Here is a 17,048-nt window from a genome sequence, read left to right on the forward strand (position 1 = left end):
GGCGAGTCATGTTGCCCACAAAGCTTGGAAAATGATTGAGGACCTGAAAAGGGAGATTCTCATTAAGAAAGCATGAGCTTTAATGTTACTTACAAAAGATTGACACTGGATAATATAACTCCTTTTGATGATCTACACTAACTATTTTGTCAAGTTGTTGGAAGTAATTTAAATTAAAAAAAAAACTAAAAAGTAAATATTGTTAATACCTAAGAAGTTGAAAGGGTTATTACATATACCCAACCAATTTCACTTGAATAAAAAATGCTTTGCCAACTCACATTTTTGTTTAAATTGAAAGTCATTGGGAGAAAAAAAGACTACCTATGTATATGTTATATTTGTGGTAATGACAATTGGATATGATTTAAGAAAGATGATTCGGGAGATAATCATGAGTTTGGTTTGGATTGACCAACATGTTATAGTGTTAAATTTTGTAAGCTATAGCTAAGCATATATGAGATTAATAAAGGTTTGCTAATGGAACATCATACACTAGTCCCTTTTTGTTGGAAATGTCACTTAAGAGCATTGGCTTGGGCTCTACTTGAATAGAACAAGTGTTTCATGCTTCATGAACAGTTTCGTAAACTTATAGCTTCCCCCTCCATAAATGAAGTTGGTTAGAAGTTGTCTCTTACTTTCAAGCATAAGCTGGGTTTAATTAGCTCGAAGATCACTCCTAGTATATACATCCCTAACACTTTATGTCAATCCCATGAGCCTTTTCCAATCCTTCTAAGGGGGAGTGGTGTAGAGATAGAAACAAATGAATTGGGTTTAGGGATAATCAGGCTCAAACTGATGACTCACACCACATCAAGGTGACACACTAATGCTGAGTTATATCCTTATTTTGCTACTCTCCTATGGGGTGATCACTCACTCGCAAGGAAGTGAGAATCGACTGGAGTGCTCGAGAAACTAGATTAGGCTATGCCAATATTCCAGAGTAATTAACTTGGAGCCCAAACTTCTCACTCCCTATATTATTATCGTATTGAAAGAGTAAGAGATTATAGATTCTCTTTGATATGGGCCATAAAATTCGGCTTTTCGAGATTTGTTACCCTATCCCCCAATCCAATTCCGACTGGTCATTCTCGAGGGAGATGTTTTCCTCGGTACGTATCATTCAATGTTTGATGGTTCCCTTACTCCCTAGGAAAATCCTTCGTCCCTTTGGTGTCCATATTTCTCCCCTACTATGACCTCCATCCTTCCCTTTGAAAATGTATTAAGATCTCCCAATTGAACTGATTTCATGCAATCCAAGAATTTCATGAGGAGAAGTCAAAGTCAAGAATTTCACGAGTACTCAAATTCTTTCTTGACTATTTCCTTGCCTTGAAGAAACGCTCATATTGATCTAATTCCATGCTATTCTCCACCTTTGAGATGACCTAATTGGACTCAATAGTTTTCTTAAGAATCCCTCATGCCATATGCTGGGTTGACATCATCTGATAAGATAGGTTAGGTGTTGAGGCCATCCAATGAAAGCACGATGTGTGGAATGGGGTGTTCACGCCATCTCTCTAGCCAGGGCAGAGTTGGAGAGATAGTTCATGGTAAAGTCTGGACAGTTCTTGTCTGGCTTGGCACCTGTGCCCACCCCTTGATGGGCCAATCACGACTTGATTACTCTCTGACCTTGCAGAGGATGACACTAGAGAATTATGAGCTGTGGGCGGGCGGTTTGTGTGAACTGCTTAGCACCACCTGGAGCTGCTTTCATACATCGAAGTCCGGACATCAATCATACATTGGAGTCCGGACATCAATTGACGAGGCTCGGTTGGGTGAAGGTTGATGTGAACTGGCTCAATCAAATAGAAATCAAAATTTGAATTTTTGTTGAGCACAAAATTGTGGGATCTTTAGTTTTGTCTTAATCTCCTGGATTTGCCGGACGATTCTAATGATGGTGGCTGTCACCGTCTATCACTCAAAGTGTTTCCATTCATGCTAAACACAGGACCTAAATCACCTAATCCTTAGGCACGTTGCTCTCTTTCACCATGCAAATCTTACAAACTTCGACTAACTGTCACAAAAAATCCAGCGCCCATTTGAATCAAGGTGTCGATTTGATGGCAAACCTAGAAAACAATCGATCCGAGCATTACAGAAAAGTCGCGCCTTTGGTTGTGGTATCAAAAGTTGCAGGGGAATCGGAGGGAGAGGAAGAGGATTGAGTGTTCTGAGGAAGGAGACGTGCGGTGATTTTGATTTTGGAGAGAGATTTCTGAATAGTTGCGTTGCAATATGCTGGGGAAGGAATGGTGTCGAATTGGCGTCTAATCAGGGCAGGTGGGCGAGCGGGTGGGATGCACAGAAAGAGTGAAAGGAAAGGGAAAAGGAATCAGGGATGGGGAAGTGGGCGATGGCTGGTGTGGGTGTGCAGTTTTCTTGGCCTTTATCTGGGAGTGGACTGATTGACACGAAGAATTTGTTCTCTTCTTGAGATGCAATCCAGGGCCGAAACAACAGCAAGACGGCCATAGCCATAGGCATAGCCGCCAGAGCCAGAGCCAGAGTCATAGCCATAATAGCAGAAACATCAATCTTTGCCAGGAACCATAGCCGCAGCAACGCCAGTAGGATTGGTATTGTAAAAGCAAAGAAGAGGCGGCCAAACCAGACGGCGCAGAGTTATGCCTCTGTGCTCATGAACAGATAATCTTTGCGAAAGTCATCGTTTTTCTATCATCCCGAGTTCCATTCAATCGTTCTGCTTCCTTCCCTGCCTTCAATTCCTCGGCTTCCTGCAATTTTCAAGAATTTACCGGTTTATAAACCAAACCCAATTGCTTTTCTTCACGGATAGAGTCGTTTCAGTGCCTTATTGTTGAGGAAAAACGACAAATTGGCTGTACGACCCATCGATTCGGTTTTGGAAATTAAGAGGAGGACCAGAAACTTTCATGTCCCCGTGAAATTATTGTACTTTGGGACCGATGAATCGAGGCAGGAAAGGCGGCGGCAACAAGGGTGGTGAGGAGATCCCTGACGACCTACGTTGTAAACGATCTGATGGAAAGCAATGGAGGTGCAATGCCCGGGCGATGGAAAATAAGACCCTGTGCGAGAAGCACTATACACAGGCCAAAAAGAGAGCAGCTGGTGCTGCAGCGAATGCGTCGCCAAAAAAGAAAATGAAGAGCAGAGATTCAGAGGACGAAGTTGCCAGAATCCCTGAGATAAAAATTAGCGATTCTAGCAGCAAAATTAGAATGTCACAGCCAGACACATACATGGAGGCTGAACTGAGGTCCAAGTTACCCAAAGGGCACGTTGTGGTCTCACCTCTGAGCCTTAAGCCAAACAGAGACTTGCCGAACGGTCGTTCAAGGTTGCTGAACGGTGCAGCTAAGAGATTCGAAGACAGTCTCACAAGTCGAAGGTCTCCAGGCCAGGATTCCTCCCTCAAGGTGATAGCCCTTCAAAAAATTCATTAGTCGGAGGCTCTTCAATAGGTCATTTTGTATTGCTCAGTTTTAAGTTGCACTCTTGAATATCCGTTTCTCATATCCTTAACAAGCTGATTTTTGTTGGGATCATCCGACTTTTAATTGTCCAGGACGAGGCCGTACAGTCCTTAGATAACTTCGCAGATGGAACAAGAGAGCAGCAAGCCAAAACGTGTCACCAGTGCCAAAGACAGGACAAGGGAGACTTAGTTTGTTGTCGAAAATGTGGTGTTAAATGCTTTTGCTTACACTGCATTGTAAGATGGTAAGATTTTTTACTTTTGAAAAGCATCCATCTAGCAGGTTAAAAAAAGCTTCTCAACCATAAAGACCACAGAAGAAGAAGGGCAGGACTTCATTTTGTTAATCTTTCAGGTATCCAGAATTGACCGAAGATGACTTTAAACAAGCCTGTCCTTGCTGTCGAGGTAACTGTAACTGTAAAGCTTGTCTACGGATGGATGGTCCTAAATCTATGTATGCTGAAGAGGTAATTTTCTGATCATGTGATAGCGTTCAGCATTATTTGCAAGCTAAAAGCATCTTTTCTGGCTGATATCACGTTTCCTTTGTTGTAGCAGCAACCTTGTGAGGCCAATGAAGCTGATAGAATCCAGTTGCTCCAGTACATGCTGTCCTTCATCCAACCTCTTCTTCAAAAACTGCATCAGGAGCAGTGCAAAGAGGTCGATTTGGAAACTACTTTGAGAGGTTGGTTTGAATGAAGCGGCCTCTCTTATCAAAGGTTGGTTGCCCTCAGTGGGACGTTAGGGTAACTTTCTCTTTCGCCTCCTTTGTTTCCAGGAGAGGCTAGTGCTAAAGTGGAAAGATCCAAACTTAGCAAGGATGAGCGCCTGTACTGGTGAGATCATTGTTTTGCATTGTCAATTCTTGCAAATTGTCCGAGGAGAGATTATTAATGTGGTATTTGCCAAGAGAAATAAGAAACCTTGCTTGCAAAAGTTTGTTGTTTCGGGCATAAGATGACGTTTCACAATTTGTCTTGCTGCAGTTTATCCAGCTTATTGTAGAGTCCAAGGGACTAGCAGCCAGGACTAAAATCCCTTTGTGTCTTTTTTTATTCCAGTGACAACTGCAACACTTCAATTGTCGATCTATATAGAAGTTGCCCAGTGTGTGGTTATGACATGTGCCTAACTTGTTGCCGGGAGCTTCGGCAGGCCTTACAACCTGGAGGTGAACATGCAAGCTCAGCCGTGCAACTGGCTCAAGAGAGGGCCAAGAGTTTAGTCAAAGAGCCACAGAATCCTGGTGATGGAAGTCTTTGCAAAGTACCTACTTGGCGCGCTTATGATGATGGCAGCATTCCTTGTCCACCGAAGGAGCGGGGTGGTTGTGGGTCTGCAACACTGATACCAAAGAGGCTTTTGAAATCCAACTGGATAGCAAAACTTGTAACAGATGTTGACAGCCTTATGGTAACGGGTAACAGATTGCCTGTTTTACCAGATGCATGCTCTCAATGCTCTAGCAGACTCAACATAGATTCAACTTCTGACCGTGAGAAGTATTTACGTCAGGCTGCACATAGGACTGACAGCACAGACAACTATATCTTCTGTACAACAGACCAGGTCATACAAGAAGAAGGCCTAGAACATTTCCAGAGACATTGGCTTCGAGGTGAGCCAGTCATTGTGAGAAATGTGCTTGAACGAAGTAGAGGTTTAAGCTGGGAGCCTATGGTTATTTGGCGGGCTGTTCGGGAGACAAGAAATAGATTTAATGAAGAAACAAGGTCTGTGAAGGCCCTTGATTGTCTCCATTGGTGCAAGGTAACTTTTTTTCTCGTCTCAGGCTCTATGGAGCCTTTTAATGTCTAGGTGTTTCTGGTAAAAGTGGGGACTGGCAGTGTTATCTTCTCTTGACTTACTATTGTGATGACTTCACGTCGTGGGTGTATATTCCAGCCTCATTTTGTAATCTGACTTTAAGTACAACTTAATGTACGGAAGAGTGAAGGAGACTCAAGTGTTTTAGATGTTTGGAATAATGCAAAGAAATTCGTATCTGCAGGTCGACATCAATGGTCATCAATTTATGAAAGGGTACAAAGAAGGGCGTATGCACAGAAATGGTTGGCCTGAGATGTTGAAGCTGAAAGACTGGCCTACTGCTAACTCTTTTGAGGAAAGGCTTCCACATCATGCGGCTGAATTTATCAATGCCTTGCCTTTTCCTGCATATACACATCCAAAGCATGGGATTTTGAATTTGGCGTCCAGATTCTCCGATGATGTTTTGAGACCAGATCTTGGTCCAAAAGCTTATATTGCATATGGAATGCACGAGGAACTTTCAAGGGGTGATTCTGTGACGAAGCTGCATTGTCATATGTCCGATACGGTATGTTTCTTGGATGTTTTTCATTTGCACTCCAATCCTTAATAAAAAAGCTTTTTATCATTTACAATACGTGATAAAGTTACTTCAGATGACTTGTATGCAATCACCTGCCTGAGTGTTGCATCTGTTTTACACTGTGGTTAAGGTGAATGTGCTTACACACACAACAGAGGTTAAGCTACCTGCATGGCAGAAGAGAAGACTTGATAAGTTTCGAAAACAGTACAAGGAGATGTGTGCTGCAGAACAATTTCCAGAACAAGATTCCTCTACTAGAGGCCAGGAGTTGGGAAAGTGTCATGCTCCCAGTGCAGGAGCACGTGCATTTGATATGGTCATTCGGTCAGAACATGAACTCTTGGAACCAAATAACTCAGTGTTGCGTGTATCTGATCCTTCGCATGGCGATAAAGTATGTAGATTTAACTCTTTTCCCTTTTAATTTATATGCTTTTTTGGCATTGACAAGGGGAAATATCAGAAGCAAATACATCTGACAGCTGATATCCATGAGTTGTAGGTTGTCCTGTCTGATTCAGAAAATGCAATTAGCAAAATTAAGGTTGAGAATATAAGCCAACAAGTTAGGAAAGATGGTGCTGGAGGGTCAAAGGATGGCATTGATGCATCTGACTCACTTGACAAAATCATTCTCCACAATCAAGTCGAATCCACAATATCTTTAGAGGGCACCTTTTCAGATTTCAACAAATATGCCACAGCGGGTGAAAATAGAGTTCAACAGAAAGTTGACGAGTCCAAGAAAAGAGAGGTTGATGTTGAAAAGCACACAGAGGACAATGAGCCAAACAGTGTCACCACCCCTAATAGGGCTGCAGACCTTGGAGGAGGCAGAAGTCAGGATCTCACTGACACTAAGGAAGAAGGTCCTTATGGGGGAGCACTTTGGGATATTTTTCGGCGACAGGATGCACAGAAATTACATGCTTACTTGAGGAAACATTGGAATGAATTTCGACATGTTGATGAAGACTATCTGGATTATGTAAGGTCTTTCATGGGCAAGTGCAGACAATGACACAATCTCTCTCTCTCTCTCTCTCTCTCTCTCTCTCTCTCTCTCTCACACCCCCCCCCGCCCCCCCCAACCACCCCACACACACACACACACACACACACACACACTCACTCACTCACTCACTACTGTCCCATCCAAGGGCAAACAAAATTGAGTGAAGACATACACACACAAATGCACACGTATGCACCCCCCCCCACACACACATGCGCTCGCACATCATGCACCCGGGCTCCCCCCCTTTCTCTCACCCTCACCCTCACCTCACCCTTACCCTCTCTCTCTCTCTCTCTCTCTCTCTCTCTCTCTCATGCACACACACGCGCAATATAATGCACGCATGCAGCATTTGTGGTTCTCTCTCTTTGTGCCTTTTTTACCTTTGTATCTTTGTTTCATTTTGTAAAATTGGTCGTATTAAATCTTATGAAGGTATACTGTCGTCATGTTTTATACATGTTAATTCTCTTTTCCTACGGATGCGTCTGCAGCTCGTACATCCAATACATGATCAAACAATCTATCTTACTGAAGCGCATAAGGAAAAACTTAAGGATGAGTTTGGTAAGTTGAACATGCCCCAGCAAGTTAATTTAATCATGCTTGTAGGCCAGACTATGCATTGCTTTTGTTTTCTGAATGTGAATGTTGATAGCGAATTAGTTCAGAAAAACCTTTATGGCTTTGTTAGGGGTTGAAGCTTGGACATTTGAACAGTATACTGGAGAAGCAGTATTTATTCCAGCAGGTTGTCCTCATCAAGTTAGAAACTTGAAGGTATAGTAGAGTTTCCGGTTTGAGGAGATGATCAAATGCTGCATTAGTTTGTTCTTGTTTGTAGGATTAAGTTGCTTCTTCATCCGCTTTGTTCCATTCCTAGTTTCATGAATACCATAAACATGCTTAACATTACAATTTTAGATGGTGTAATAATTGCTTTTTAATCTTTTAGTTTCTTTTGGCCATCATTTTTGGTACAAGGGTATCATCCATGGGGACCTGAACACTCAATAAGATCTATAAGACAATACAAGATTCATAAAAAAGAGCCTTCCATATACCTCATTTCGAAGACAATGCATGCATGTGGGCTAAACGCACGCATGCGTGAAATAGAGAGAGAGGGCTAAAAGTTTAAAGAAAGATGCATGTGTATGATTGGATATATTCTAGTTTACAAATGTATATAAAAGATGCATGTGTGTGTGTTTGCATGAGAGAGAGAGAGAGAGAGAGAGAGAGAGAGAGAGAGAGAAGAAGAAGAAGAAGAAGAAGAAGAAGAAGAAGAATATATTATTGTCCTCTAAAGACCAAAAATCGGCCTATGGGACCTGAAACAATACAAAACCTTATTAATGAGGGTTGTTTTTTGCACTCCTTGGGAGCTGCCATGTGCCCTCCCTAAAGCAGATGCACTAGTTGTTATGTAAGGTTTTGTATTGTTTCAGGTCTATTAATGTCCACTGGAGATCAAAAGGTCTATGGGACAGCAAGAAACCCTCTAGTGCATCTGCTTTAGGGAGGGCACATGGCAGCTCCCAAGGAGTGCAAAAAACAACCCTCATTATTTTAGAGTGCCTACATAATAGTTTGAAAGAGTAACATACATCAGTTTAAGATTGAGAGTCTTTTTTTTAAAATTTAAACTCTCTGATTAGGGCTATGCCTGCCCATTTTCCATCCTTTCTAGCAGCCTTGACTTTAGCTAATTCAGTTGCCTTATTCTTGAGTTGAGCTTGTGTAAGCTTCTCTCCTATCCATACTTTGGTACCCTTCAGCTTGTAAGATTGTCGAAGAGGCTTGATCTACATATCTTTTGACGTCAGTGTAAGGATTGCATGACCTTGATAGTGCATAATAGAAGTTGGCCTAGAGTCGTCATCATTCTGTTCATCATCATCCACCCATTCAATGTTGGGCACGCTTGCTTTGATCTTTGTCAATATTTCACCCTATGTGTCCTCCTCTTTGTACCAATCTTCTGGGAGTCCCCCTATTCTAATCTTCAGCTCATTATCGCTTCTAGCTTTGTGTTCTTTGATCTTTGCTTGAATATTAGACTCACTTGCTTTGGTGTCCACTTCCACAATCACTTCCTTCTTAGTAGTTTGTACTTCAATGTGAACAAGATCTTTGAGTGTAGAGACTAGCTATGGGATGGGGGGGGGAAATCCTTACAAGATTTTACAGCCTCATCAATTATTGCCTGCTTACCAGGCCCTTCTAGAATGTGAAGTCGAGCCTTTACTTCTGCCAGTTCTAATTGTAGCTCTCTCACTGCCTACTGCAGATAAAAAATGTGATCCTGTTGCCCAAGGATGGGTTGTTTTGAGCCTTCGTGTTGCTAATTCCGTGCATAAGGAGTGGGTGTCATGGCTGCAAGTGTAGAGTACTGAGTCCTGATGGAGGTTGAAGGAGTTGAGGGGGACTTGTAGGAGAGGGTAGGCTAGTGTCCATAATTGGCTTTTTGTTGAACCCCCTAGCTGAACCTAACCCTTGGGTTGAGTTGGGGGTTTAGCCCAACTCGAAGTTAGGGTTAGTGTGTTTGTTGTTGACGGGCTGTACAAACATAAAAGTACGTGCGTGTTTGTTGTTGACGGGCTGTACAAACGGAGAAGTACGGACGGAGAGGTACGGATGGGGCTGTACGGGCGGGAGGTACGGACGGGGGGGGAGAGAGAGAGAAAAGGGGGGGGGGGGGCTGAGGCTGAGCGGAGGGGAGGTAGGGTGGGTGAGGCGGAGAGGCTGAGTGGAGGGGCTAGTGGAGAGGCTGAGCGGAGACTAGCTTGAGCAGGCTGAGCCGGGGGGGGGAGAGAGAGAGAGAGAGAGAGAGAGAGAGAGAGAGAGTTAGAGTCTTCGCAAGACTGATGGGTCTATGAGACTGTGAGAAACCTCAAAAACTAACCTGAAAGGGTGGAGCTACTAAACGAACTTCATCACCCATGCTACATGCTAAGTACTGCATAGTCAAAACAAAATTATCATTCATCATACCAAATCCGATCTAATGCCAAGTCTGGTCAGATACATAAGATATATGATTGGAGAAGTGGGAGATCATGATGAGAGAAAGAGATGGTGTGAGAGAGACAAAGATGATGATGGTATTAAAGTCCGTGTGAGACCCTTTGGGATCTATGGGACTGGTGACCATTATTAAACTAATAGTGGTCTTTTACTTCTAGTGAAGTAAAACAGCTTACAAAATTGTTATGTAGTTAGTACTTGTGCTAGCTTGTTTGCTAGCCCGAGTACCTTGTTCCGGTGTTCCAAAACTTCTTTTAAGTAGCTTCCTAGCTTTTTGGCTGCCTGTTCCAACAGATTTTTCAGATTTCCTCTGCTGTCCTCGTATCCTTCTCTGATGTGTGTGTAGGCTCTACATCTTACGAGTACATGTTGTTCATCTTCTACCTCCCTGTGGGGCAGATTTGCAGTTCTTCCTCTTTGGGGATCCTGGGTCTTGCCCACCTGTCCCTCTCCAATTCTAGATCATGTGATCTGGTTCTAATTTTGCAGATTAGATGCCTTTTGAACATTGATATGTCTTTCCCAAGTTATTTTTGCATTCCGTAGCTGTCCATTGGGTGAGTTTCCTGTTTGTAGAAGTGCATTTTTGTCCCCGGGTTATGCCATCATTTCTGTTGCATTTTTGCGTCACTATCTCCCTGATTTTACATGCATCTTCTGGCATATTAGTGGCTGTTATGCCCCATGATTGCATACATGTCATTCCCTCTCTATATGCCATCGTGTGATCTGCGTAGCTTTTTCCCTTGTGTGGTATCTTGCTGACGTCCATCTTCTCAATTTTGTTGAGGTAAGCCATGAATTGACATAATGCCTCCCCTTCTTGAAGAGTGTGTGTGCCTTAACCCCTAACTCCCCCATGAGAAAATGTTTATGTAAAACATATTTCTTAGTTGCATCTCTGTTACAATATGTCCCTGAGATGGATGAACTGGATACGCTAGTTTAGCAGGTTGGTAGGGCTGAGTTGGGAGCCCGCCGCTCAACTGATTTCCATGGTTGGGCCAACCCGACCCTAACCTGATCCAACCAGGGTCTGCATCAGCTGACCTACTGGTCGGCTTAGGGCCTCGGTCCATTGGCCAGCCATGCTGGCCGACCAGGCTGGCAGGATGGCCTCCACTCATTGTCTCACATTAGGCCTCCCTTGGAGCATTCTCTCTTTTCTTTTGCGTTGCTATTGCCTTTCTCTTGTGTCAATCTCTCTCTCTCTCTCTCTCTTTAGCATGTGCACAAATATCAATGTCGGGTGTGAATGTCCGCTTTAGTGGACCCACTCGTTCAGTTTTATTGTATGTAGTTTTTCTTCAATCTCGTAGATCCTTTAGTATTTCGAAGACATTAATAAACTTCTTTTTTGTTTCTTTGCAAGAGTTTTGGGAGTCTTTTGAAACCCAGATGGTGGCTTATGCTTGCATTGCTGAGAATATAAGGACAGCTTTGCTCACTTGAAGTATTTTAAAATTTTGCCTTGGTTCATGTCTCTTTCCTTTTTCTCTTTCATTCATTTTGTATTTGACATGGGTATTGATGCCTGCTTAGAGGCTCCAATCCTCAGCTCATTGTATCATGTTTGTTTAGTTTCATAGACCCTTTTGTTTTCCCAAGACTTTTTATCGGTTAGAGAGAGCAGCTAATAAAGAGGTGGACACATTTTAAATTGACTGTAGGAAATTTATTGATTGAATGATATGTTTGTCATAGTCCTTTTTAAGTTCAGTACTCTGCATATGCAAAAAGAAATTTTGAATTGTTAAGCTTTTCCTTTTTTAGGGAAGGGGGATGGTTCGTTCAAATTATTGTTTTTATGACAAGTAAAAATGGTTTGTCACATTGATTGCTACATGTTTTATCTTGGCATTAAAAACAAAAAGAGGGGTGCTAGGTTGCCTGGCCAGCATATATAGTCTTCAAATTTCTCAAGGCATATATTTTGAGCAGTCCTTTGGCTTTGTGGTACGCGTTGACACATGTCTAGTCTTCTAATCAGTATTTTCTCTTCTTCAATGTGCAGTCATGCATCAAGGTAGCATTGGATTTTGTATCACCTGAAAATCTGGACGAATGTGTTCGGCTGCCTGAGGAGCTCCGCTTACTTCCAAAGGAGCATCATGCCAAGGAGTGTAAGCTCGAGGTTAGAATGGTCTTTTCAACCTCTTCTTTTTACTTTGTGTTTCAGTTGGGAACAAGGTTGCCTATGATATTTATTATCTCCTTTGTTTCACAGCAATTTTATAATCTTGCTCTCTCTTGGATTGTCACAATCGTGTTAAGTTGCCATTCTGAAGGGTAACGTTCCTCTAGAGCCTTGTCATGAGCTCGGTTGTTTTCTCTCCCCCCCATGTTATCATCTGAGCCTCTAATCCTTGTGTGTCTGGGGGCTTCCCATTTGCTAGATTCTACAGATCTCTTTCCACATCTTGTTCTCCAGTTGCTTTGCTGTTTCGTTCATAAGGACTGTTAGGCTGAGGTCATTTCTCTTGTACCTTTCCTTCTACTTTTCCTTGATATGCATGTATGCTCTGCAGTGAAGGAGTCTATGCTCTTCATTTCGTGTTGGGCAGAATTTACAGATTGTTGCCTCCCTTGGGATTCTTGGTTTGGCCCATCTACCTATTTCTACCTTTAGACCACGGGAGCTGGTTCTTAATCGGCAGATTATGTGCCTTTCAACGTTGAGATACCTTCCTTGAGATTCCTGCATTTTGAAATCTCGATTGTGTTTATCTCTTGCTTGGGGAATTGCATTTTTGTTCCATAATTTGTGTAGCATTTTCTGCACGACTAGCTCTCTCATTTCCCCTTCTTCCACTAGGATACCTACAGCAATCTAGCTCACATCTCTCCATCCACTTGACTCCCTTTCAATGCTGACCTGCATTTTTTGTTTTCTTGATGGACCTACACGGGAGTCTCCTTGTGTCCATCTTCATGACTTTGTGAAGTTTGTTAGAAATGACCCAACAGAGGGTACATGCAGCGGAAGACTTATAGTAATGCCCAGGATCTCACACAGTGTGCAGTGTGGGTGTGGAATCACAAACTTCTTTACTTATGTGCATTCAATAGGTGTGCAGACTCATCAATAGACAATGAACCAAACCAGATAGAGAAACCACCAAAATATATATTTCCGTCCACAACTATGGACACAATACAAAAGAGACAGATCCAGAGTCCCACCAATGATGTGTTCCTCTGATCTTACCACAAGGTCCTTCTCCTATCTGCTGGCTATCTGTAGACTCAAGCCCGCGTGCTCCACCTCGAGCGTAAGTAGACTTTCTGTCCAAAGATCTCAGCACCTTGCTGCCCTAGTAGACAGCCTAGGCTCAGCCCCAAGTGAGCTCATTCTGCAGCAACTTTGGCCCTACTTTGCCTGTGAGGTGCTGCCCATGTGGCAGCCCCCTCTCTTTCTTCTCTCTTGGGCACATCCTGCCCTAGGTCTCCCTCCCCCACGCACTCCTCATTTGGGGGCTTACAGATGGGGAGGTGACCTTTCCAACACCCCCTCTCACCGACACATCTCGGCCCAATGCCAACACGTCGATGACGATGCTCCAGTAACTCCCTAGTCGTAGTCCTCTGGAACCTTTCGGTGTCGAAATCTTTTCTTGGCTTTTCATCCAGTGGCTCTTGCTCCACCAGGTCCGGTTCCGCTTCCGCACACCATTCTGGTACACAAGTCCATCTTTGGTACCACCTCCTGGTACCACCTCCTTCAGTCACGTTCCCGCCTTTGAACTCAAGCAATCCAGCCATCATGATCTTCCAGTTGTCCCCCTCATAATGAGTGAACAACCTGGAGTCTTCCAGGCACCATGCTGTGAGGGTCTGTTTCAACCCGTCCTTCCTTTGGCAAGGTCTGCAACCAATGAATATTTCCAGATAACCTGGACCATGAACTCTCGCTGAGTTCTCAAGCAGGTACTCTTTTGGCTTCAGTACTCTTTGTCCATCACCTTCTAGCAATTTACGTCCGAGATTTGAAGAAGCCCTCTGTTGGGTCATTTCTAACATGGTATCAGAGCGGAAGACTTATAGAAATGCCCAGGAGCTCACACAGTGTGCAGTGTGGGTGTGGAATCACAAAATTCTTTACTTATGTGCATTCAATAGGTGTGCAGACTCATCAATAGACAATGAACCAAACCAGATAGAGAAACCACCAAAATATATATTTCCGTCCACAACTATGGACACAATACAAAAGAGACAGATCCAGAGTCCCACCAATGATGTGGTCCTCTGATCTTACCACAAGGTCCTTCTCCTATCTGCTGGCTATCTCTAGACTCAAGCCCGCGTGCTCCACCTCGAGCGTAAGTAGACTTTCCGTCCAAAGATCTCAGCACCTTGCTGCCCTAGTAGACAGCCTAGGCTCAGCCCCAAGTGAGCTCAGTCTACAGCAACTCTGGCCCTGGTTTGCCTGTGAGGTGCTGCCCATGTAGCAGCCCCTCTTTCTTTTCTCTTGGGCACATCCTGCCCTAGGTCTCCCTCCCCCACGCACTCCTCATTTGGGGGCAGCTTTCCAACACCCCCTCTCACCGACACATCTCGGCCCAATGCCAACAGGTCGATGACGATGCTCCAATAACTCCCTGGTCGTAGTCCTCTGGAACCTTTCGGTGTCGAAATCTTTTCTTGGCTTTTCATCCAGTGGCTCTTGCTCCACCAGGTCCGGTTCCGCTTCCGCACACCATCCTGGTACACAAGTCCATCTTTGGTACCACCTCCTGGTACCACCTCCTTCAGTCACGTTCCTGCCTCTGAACTCAAGCAATCTAGCCGTCATGATCTTCCAGTTGTCCCCCTCATAATGAGTGAACAACCTGGAGTCTTCCAGGCACCATGCTCTGAGGGTCTGTTTCAACCCGTCCTTCCTTTGGCAAGGTCTGCAACCAATGAATAGTTCCAGATAACCTGGACCATGAACTCTCACTGAGTTCTCAAGCAGGTACTCTTTTGGCTTCAGTACTCTTTGTCCATCACCTTCTAGCAATCTGCGTCCGAGATTTGAAGAAGCCCTCTGTTGGGTCATTTCTAACATGGTATCAGAGCGGAAGACTTATAGTAATGCCCAGGAGCTCACACAGTGTGCAGTGTGGGTGTGGAATCACAAACTTCTTTACTTATTGTGCATTCAATAGGTGTGCAGACTCATCAATAGACAATGAACCAAACCAGATAGAGAAACCACCAAAATATATATTTCCGTTCACAACTATGGACACAATACAAAAGAGACAGATCCAGAGTCCCACCAATGATGTGGTCCTCTGATCTTACCACAAGGTCCTTCTCCTATCTGCTGGCTATCTCTAGACTCAAGCCCGCGTGCTCCACCTCGAGCGTAAGTAGACTTTCCGTCCAAAGATCTCAGCACCTTGCTGCCCTAGTAGACAGCCTAGGCTCAGCCCCAAGTGAGCTCAGTCTGCAGCAACTCTGGCCCTGCTTTGCCTCCTGGATGTAAGCCCAAAGATCAGGCTTCTGCTGCTCCTGCTGCTCCTCTGTCTGCTGACTTGCTGGATGCTGAAATGAGGCAAGAGCCTCTGCATTTATAGGCCCCAAGGCATGGCAAAAATACCGACCAGTATGTCCCAATCTGGCCGACTGGACAGACCAGGTTGGCTTGCCCAACCGATCTGGTTGGCTCAGCCCAACCAGCCCTTTAAGGGCTCCAAAGCCGGGGCCTCTTGCCCCACACTTCTAGGGCCTTTGGCCCTCCATTCAAGGCAGGGGCCCAGCCTATATAAGGCATGCGTACTGCCCACTGACAGCCCCAATTTGCTGCTCCACCAGGCCTGCTGGTACTGCCCTCTGCCAGGCTCTTCCCAGCGACGTGTCCTGCGCCGTACTGCCCCGTACATCCTGCTGTCTTGACCCGCCTGTACCGCGCCATCATCAGGGTTTGTTGCAGGCCCTTCAACTGCCCACTACCCTCGCCATATGGCTTGCCATGCTGACGCCATCTGCAGGTCGCAATCCTGTGTGGCAGCCCCCTCTCTTTCTTCTCTCTTGGGCACATCCTGCCCTAGGTCTCCCTCCCCCACGCACTCCTCATTTGGGGGCTTACAGATGGGGAGGTGACCTTTCCAACAAGGTTATGTTATGTATTGACACATAGCTTCTCCTTCAAGGGGTATCATCCTTGTCTCTACTGACATGGTGGGATAGGGGGTTTGCACTTTAATCCTCAGGTCTCCTATGAGAAACCTTTTGTGAATTGTTTCTATTCTTTCAAATATTCATTGGTGAGTCTAGGTGCCCAGGCTAGGCATCCATAGAGGATCACTGTTTGCACTATTGTTGTGTATAGGAACATCCTCATTTCCCAGATCCATTGGATGTTCTTGTTTGCATTTGTGTTGGAACTATATAGGGCTTTCAGACCTCCCATAACTTTTCTTTCCACACACTCATTTGACTTCTTGAGCTCAATCCCAAATATTTATAGGTTGTGATTGCTTTCAGGGTTACCCGTTCGAATGTAAATTATTCTTTCTAGTTCCGTGTTTGGATAACCATGACCTTTGTCTTTGTCCCTCTTTGTTGGCAAAACTTGCCTAATGCATCCAGGTGTGTTTGCATGTCCCTTTTGTCCTTTGCAAAGAGTACTGTTGGACTATAGCTGGTCACCTCCTCAGTTGTAAGCCCCCATATGAGGATAGCATGGGGGCAGCAAGTTCACAAGAAAAGGATGGAAAAGGGGGCTGCCACATGGGCAGCACATAGGCTGCCATCTGGGCAGCACATACAAGAAGTACCTGGCACTGTTGGACCTCCCCAGGTGGATAGGAATTGTCCAGAGATGCTAGTTGTCACTCCGGGTCTGGATGGAGCAGATCTGCGCAAGGAGCACTGTGTGGAAGCTGACCTTAGCAGTACGGATCTGTATGGAACTGAGTAGCTGCTGTACGGAGCTGGCAGGTGTAGATCTGCAGGCCTGGAAGATGGCACAAGCAGCACGTGACCCTGTAAGAAGAATACAGAATAGAGGCGCCCGTTGTACGGCCCCTAGGGCAGGTGTCCAAGGCAAGGTGCTGGTCCAGGGGTCAGCCAGGATAAAGGAGCTGGTACACGACTGTTTGGCAAGGCATGTGGGCTGGAAACAGCCTGGGATAGACCCTGTTTGTTGG

At 44.6% G+C, this 17,048-nt stretch overlaps 1 protein-coding gene across 6 annotated transcripts in view; it reads left to right on the top strand.

Annotated features, from left to right (window-relative positions):
* The first annotated feature begins 1,989 nt into the window (after positions 1-1,989).
* LOC147904046 (lysine-specific demethylase JMJ27-like) overlaps positions 1,990-17,048 on the top strand; it is a 43,360-nt gene continuing 28,301 nt past the window's right edge. For all 6 annotated transcript variants that reach the window (XM_087370265.1, XM_087370259.1, XM_087370227.1 and 3 more), the window contains exons 1-12: positions 1,990-3,437; positions 3,587-3,741; positions 3,852-3,966; positions 4,058-4,187; positions 4,281-4,338; positions 4,564-5,272; positions 5,514-5,843; positions 5,989-6,255; positions 6,364-6,849; positions 7,374-7,446; positions 7,574-7,659; positions 11,924-12,043. In XM_087370265.1, the coding sequence (XP_087226391.1) occupies positions 2,964-3,437; positions 3,587-3,741; positions 3,852-3,966; positions 4,058-4,187; positions 4,281-4,338; positions 4,564-5,272; positions 5,514-5,843; positions 5,989-6,255; positions 6,364-6,849; positions 7,374-7,446; positions 7,574-7,659; positions 11,924-12,043 (3,003 nt within the window). In that variant the 5' untranslated portion in view covers positions 1,990-2,963. The remainder of the gene's footprint in view (positions 3,438-3,586; positions 3,742-3,851; positions 3,967-4,057; positions 4,188-4,280; positions 4,339-4,563; positions 5,273-5,513; positions 5,844-5,988; positions 6,256-6,363; positions 6,850-7,373; positions 7,447-7,573; positions 7,660-11,923; positions 12,044-17,048) is intronic.

Source organism: Dipteris shenzhenensis, chromosome 3, assembly GCF_047967505.1.
Source record: "Dipteris shenzhenensis isolate YYH24624 ecotype China chromosome 3, Dip_SZ_1.0, whole genome shotgun sequence".
Classification (NCBI taxonomy): Eukaryota; Viridiplantae; Streptophyta; class Polypodiopsida; order Gleicheniales; family Dipteridaceae; genus Dipteris; species Dipteris shenzhenensis.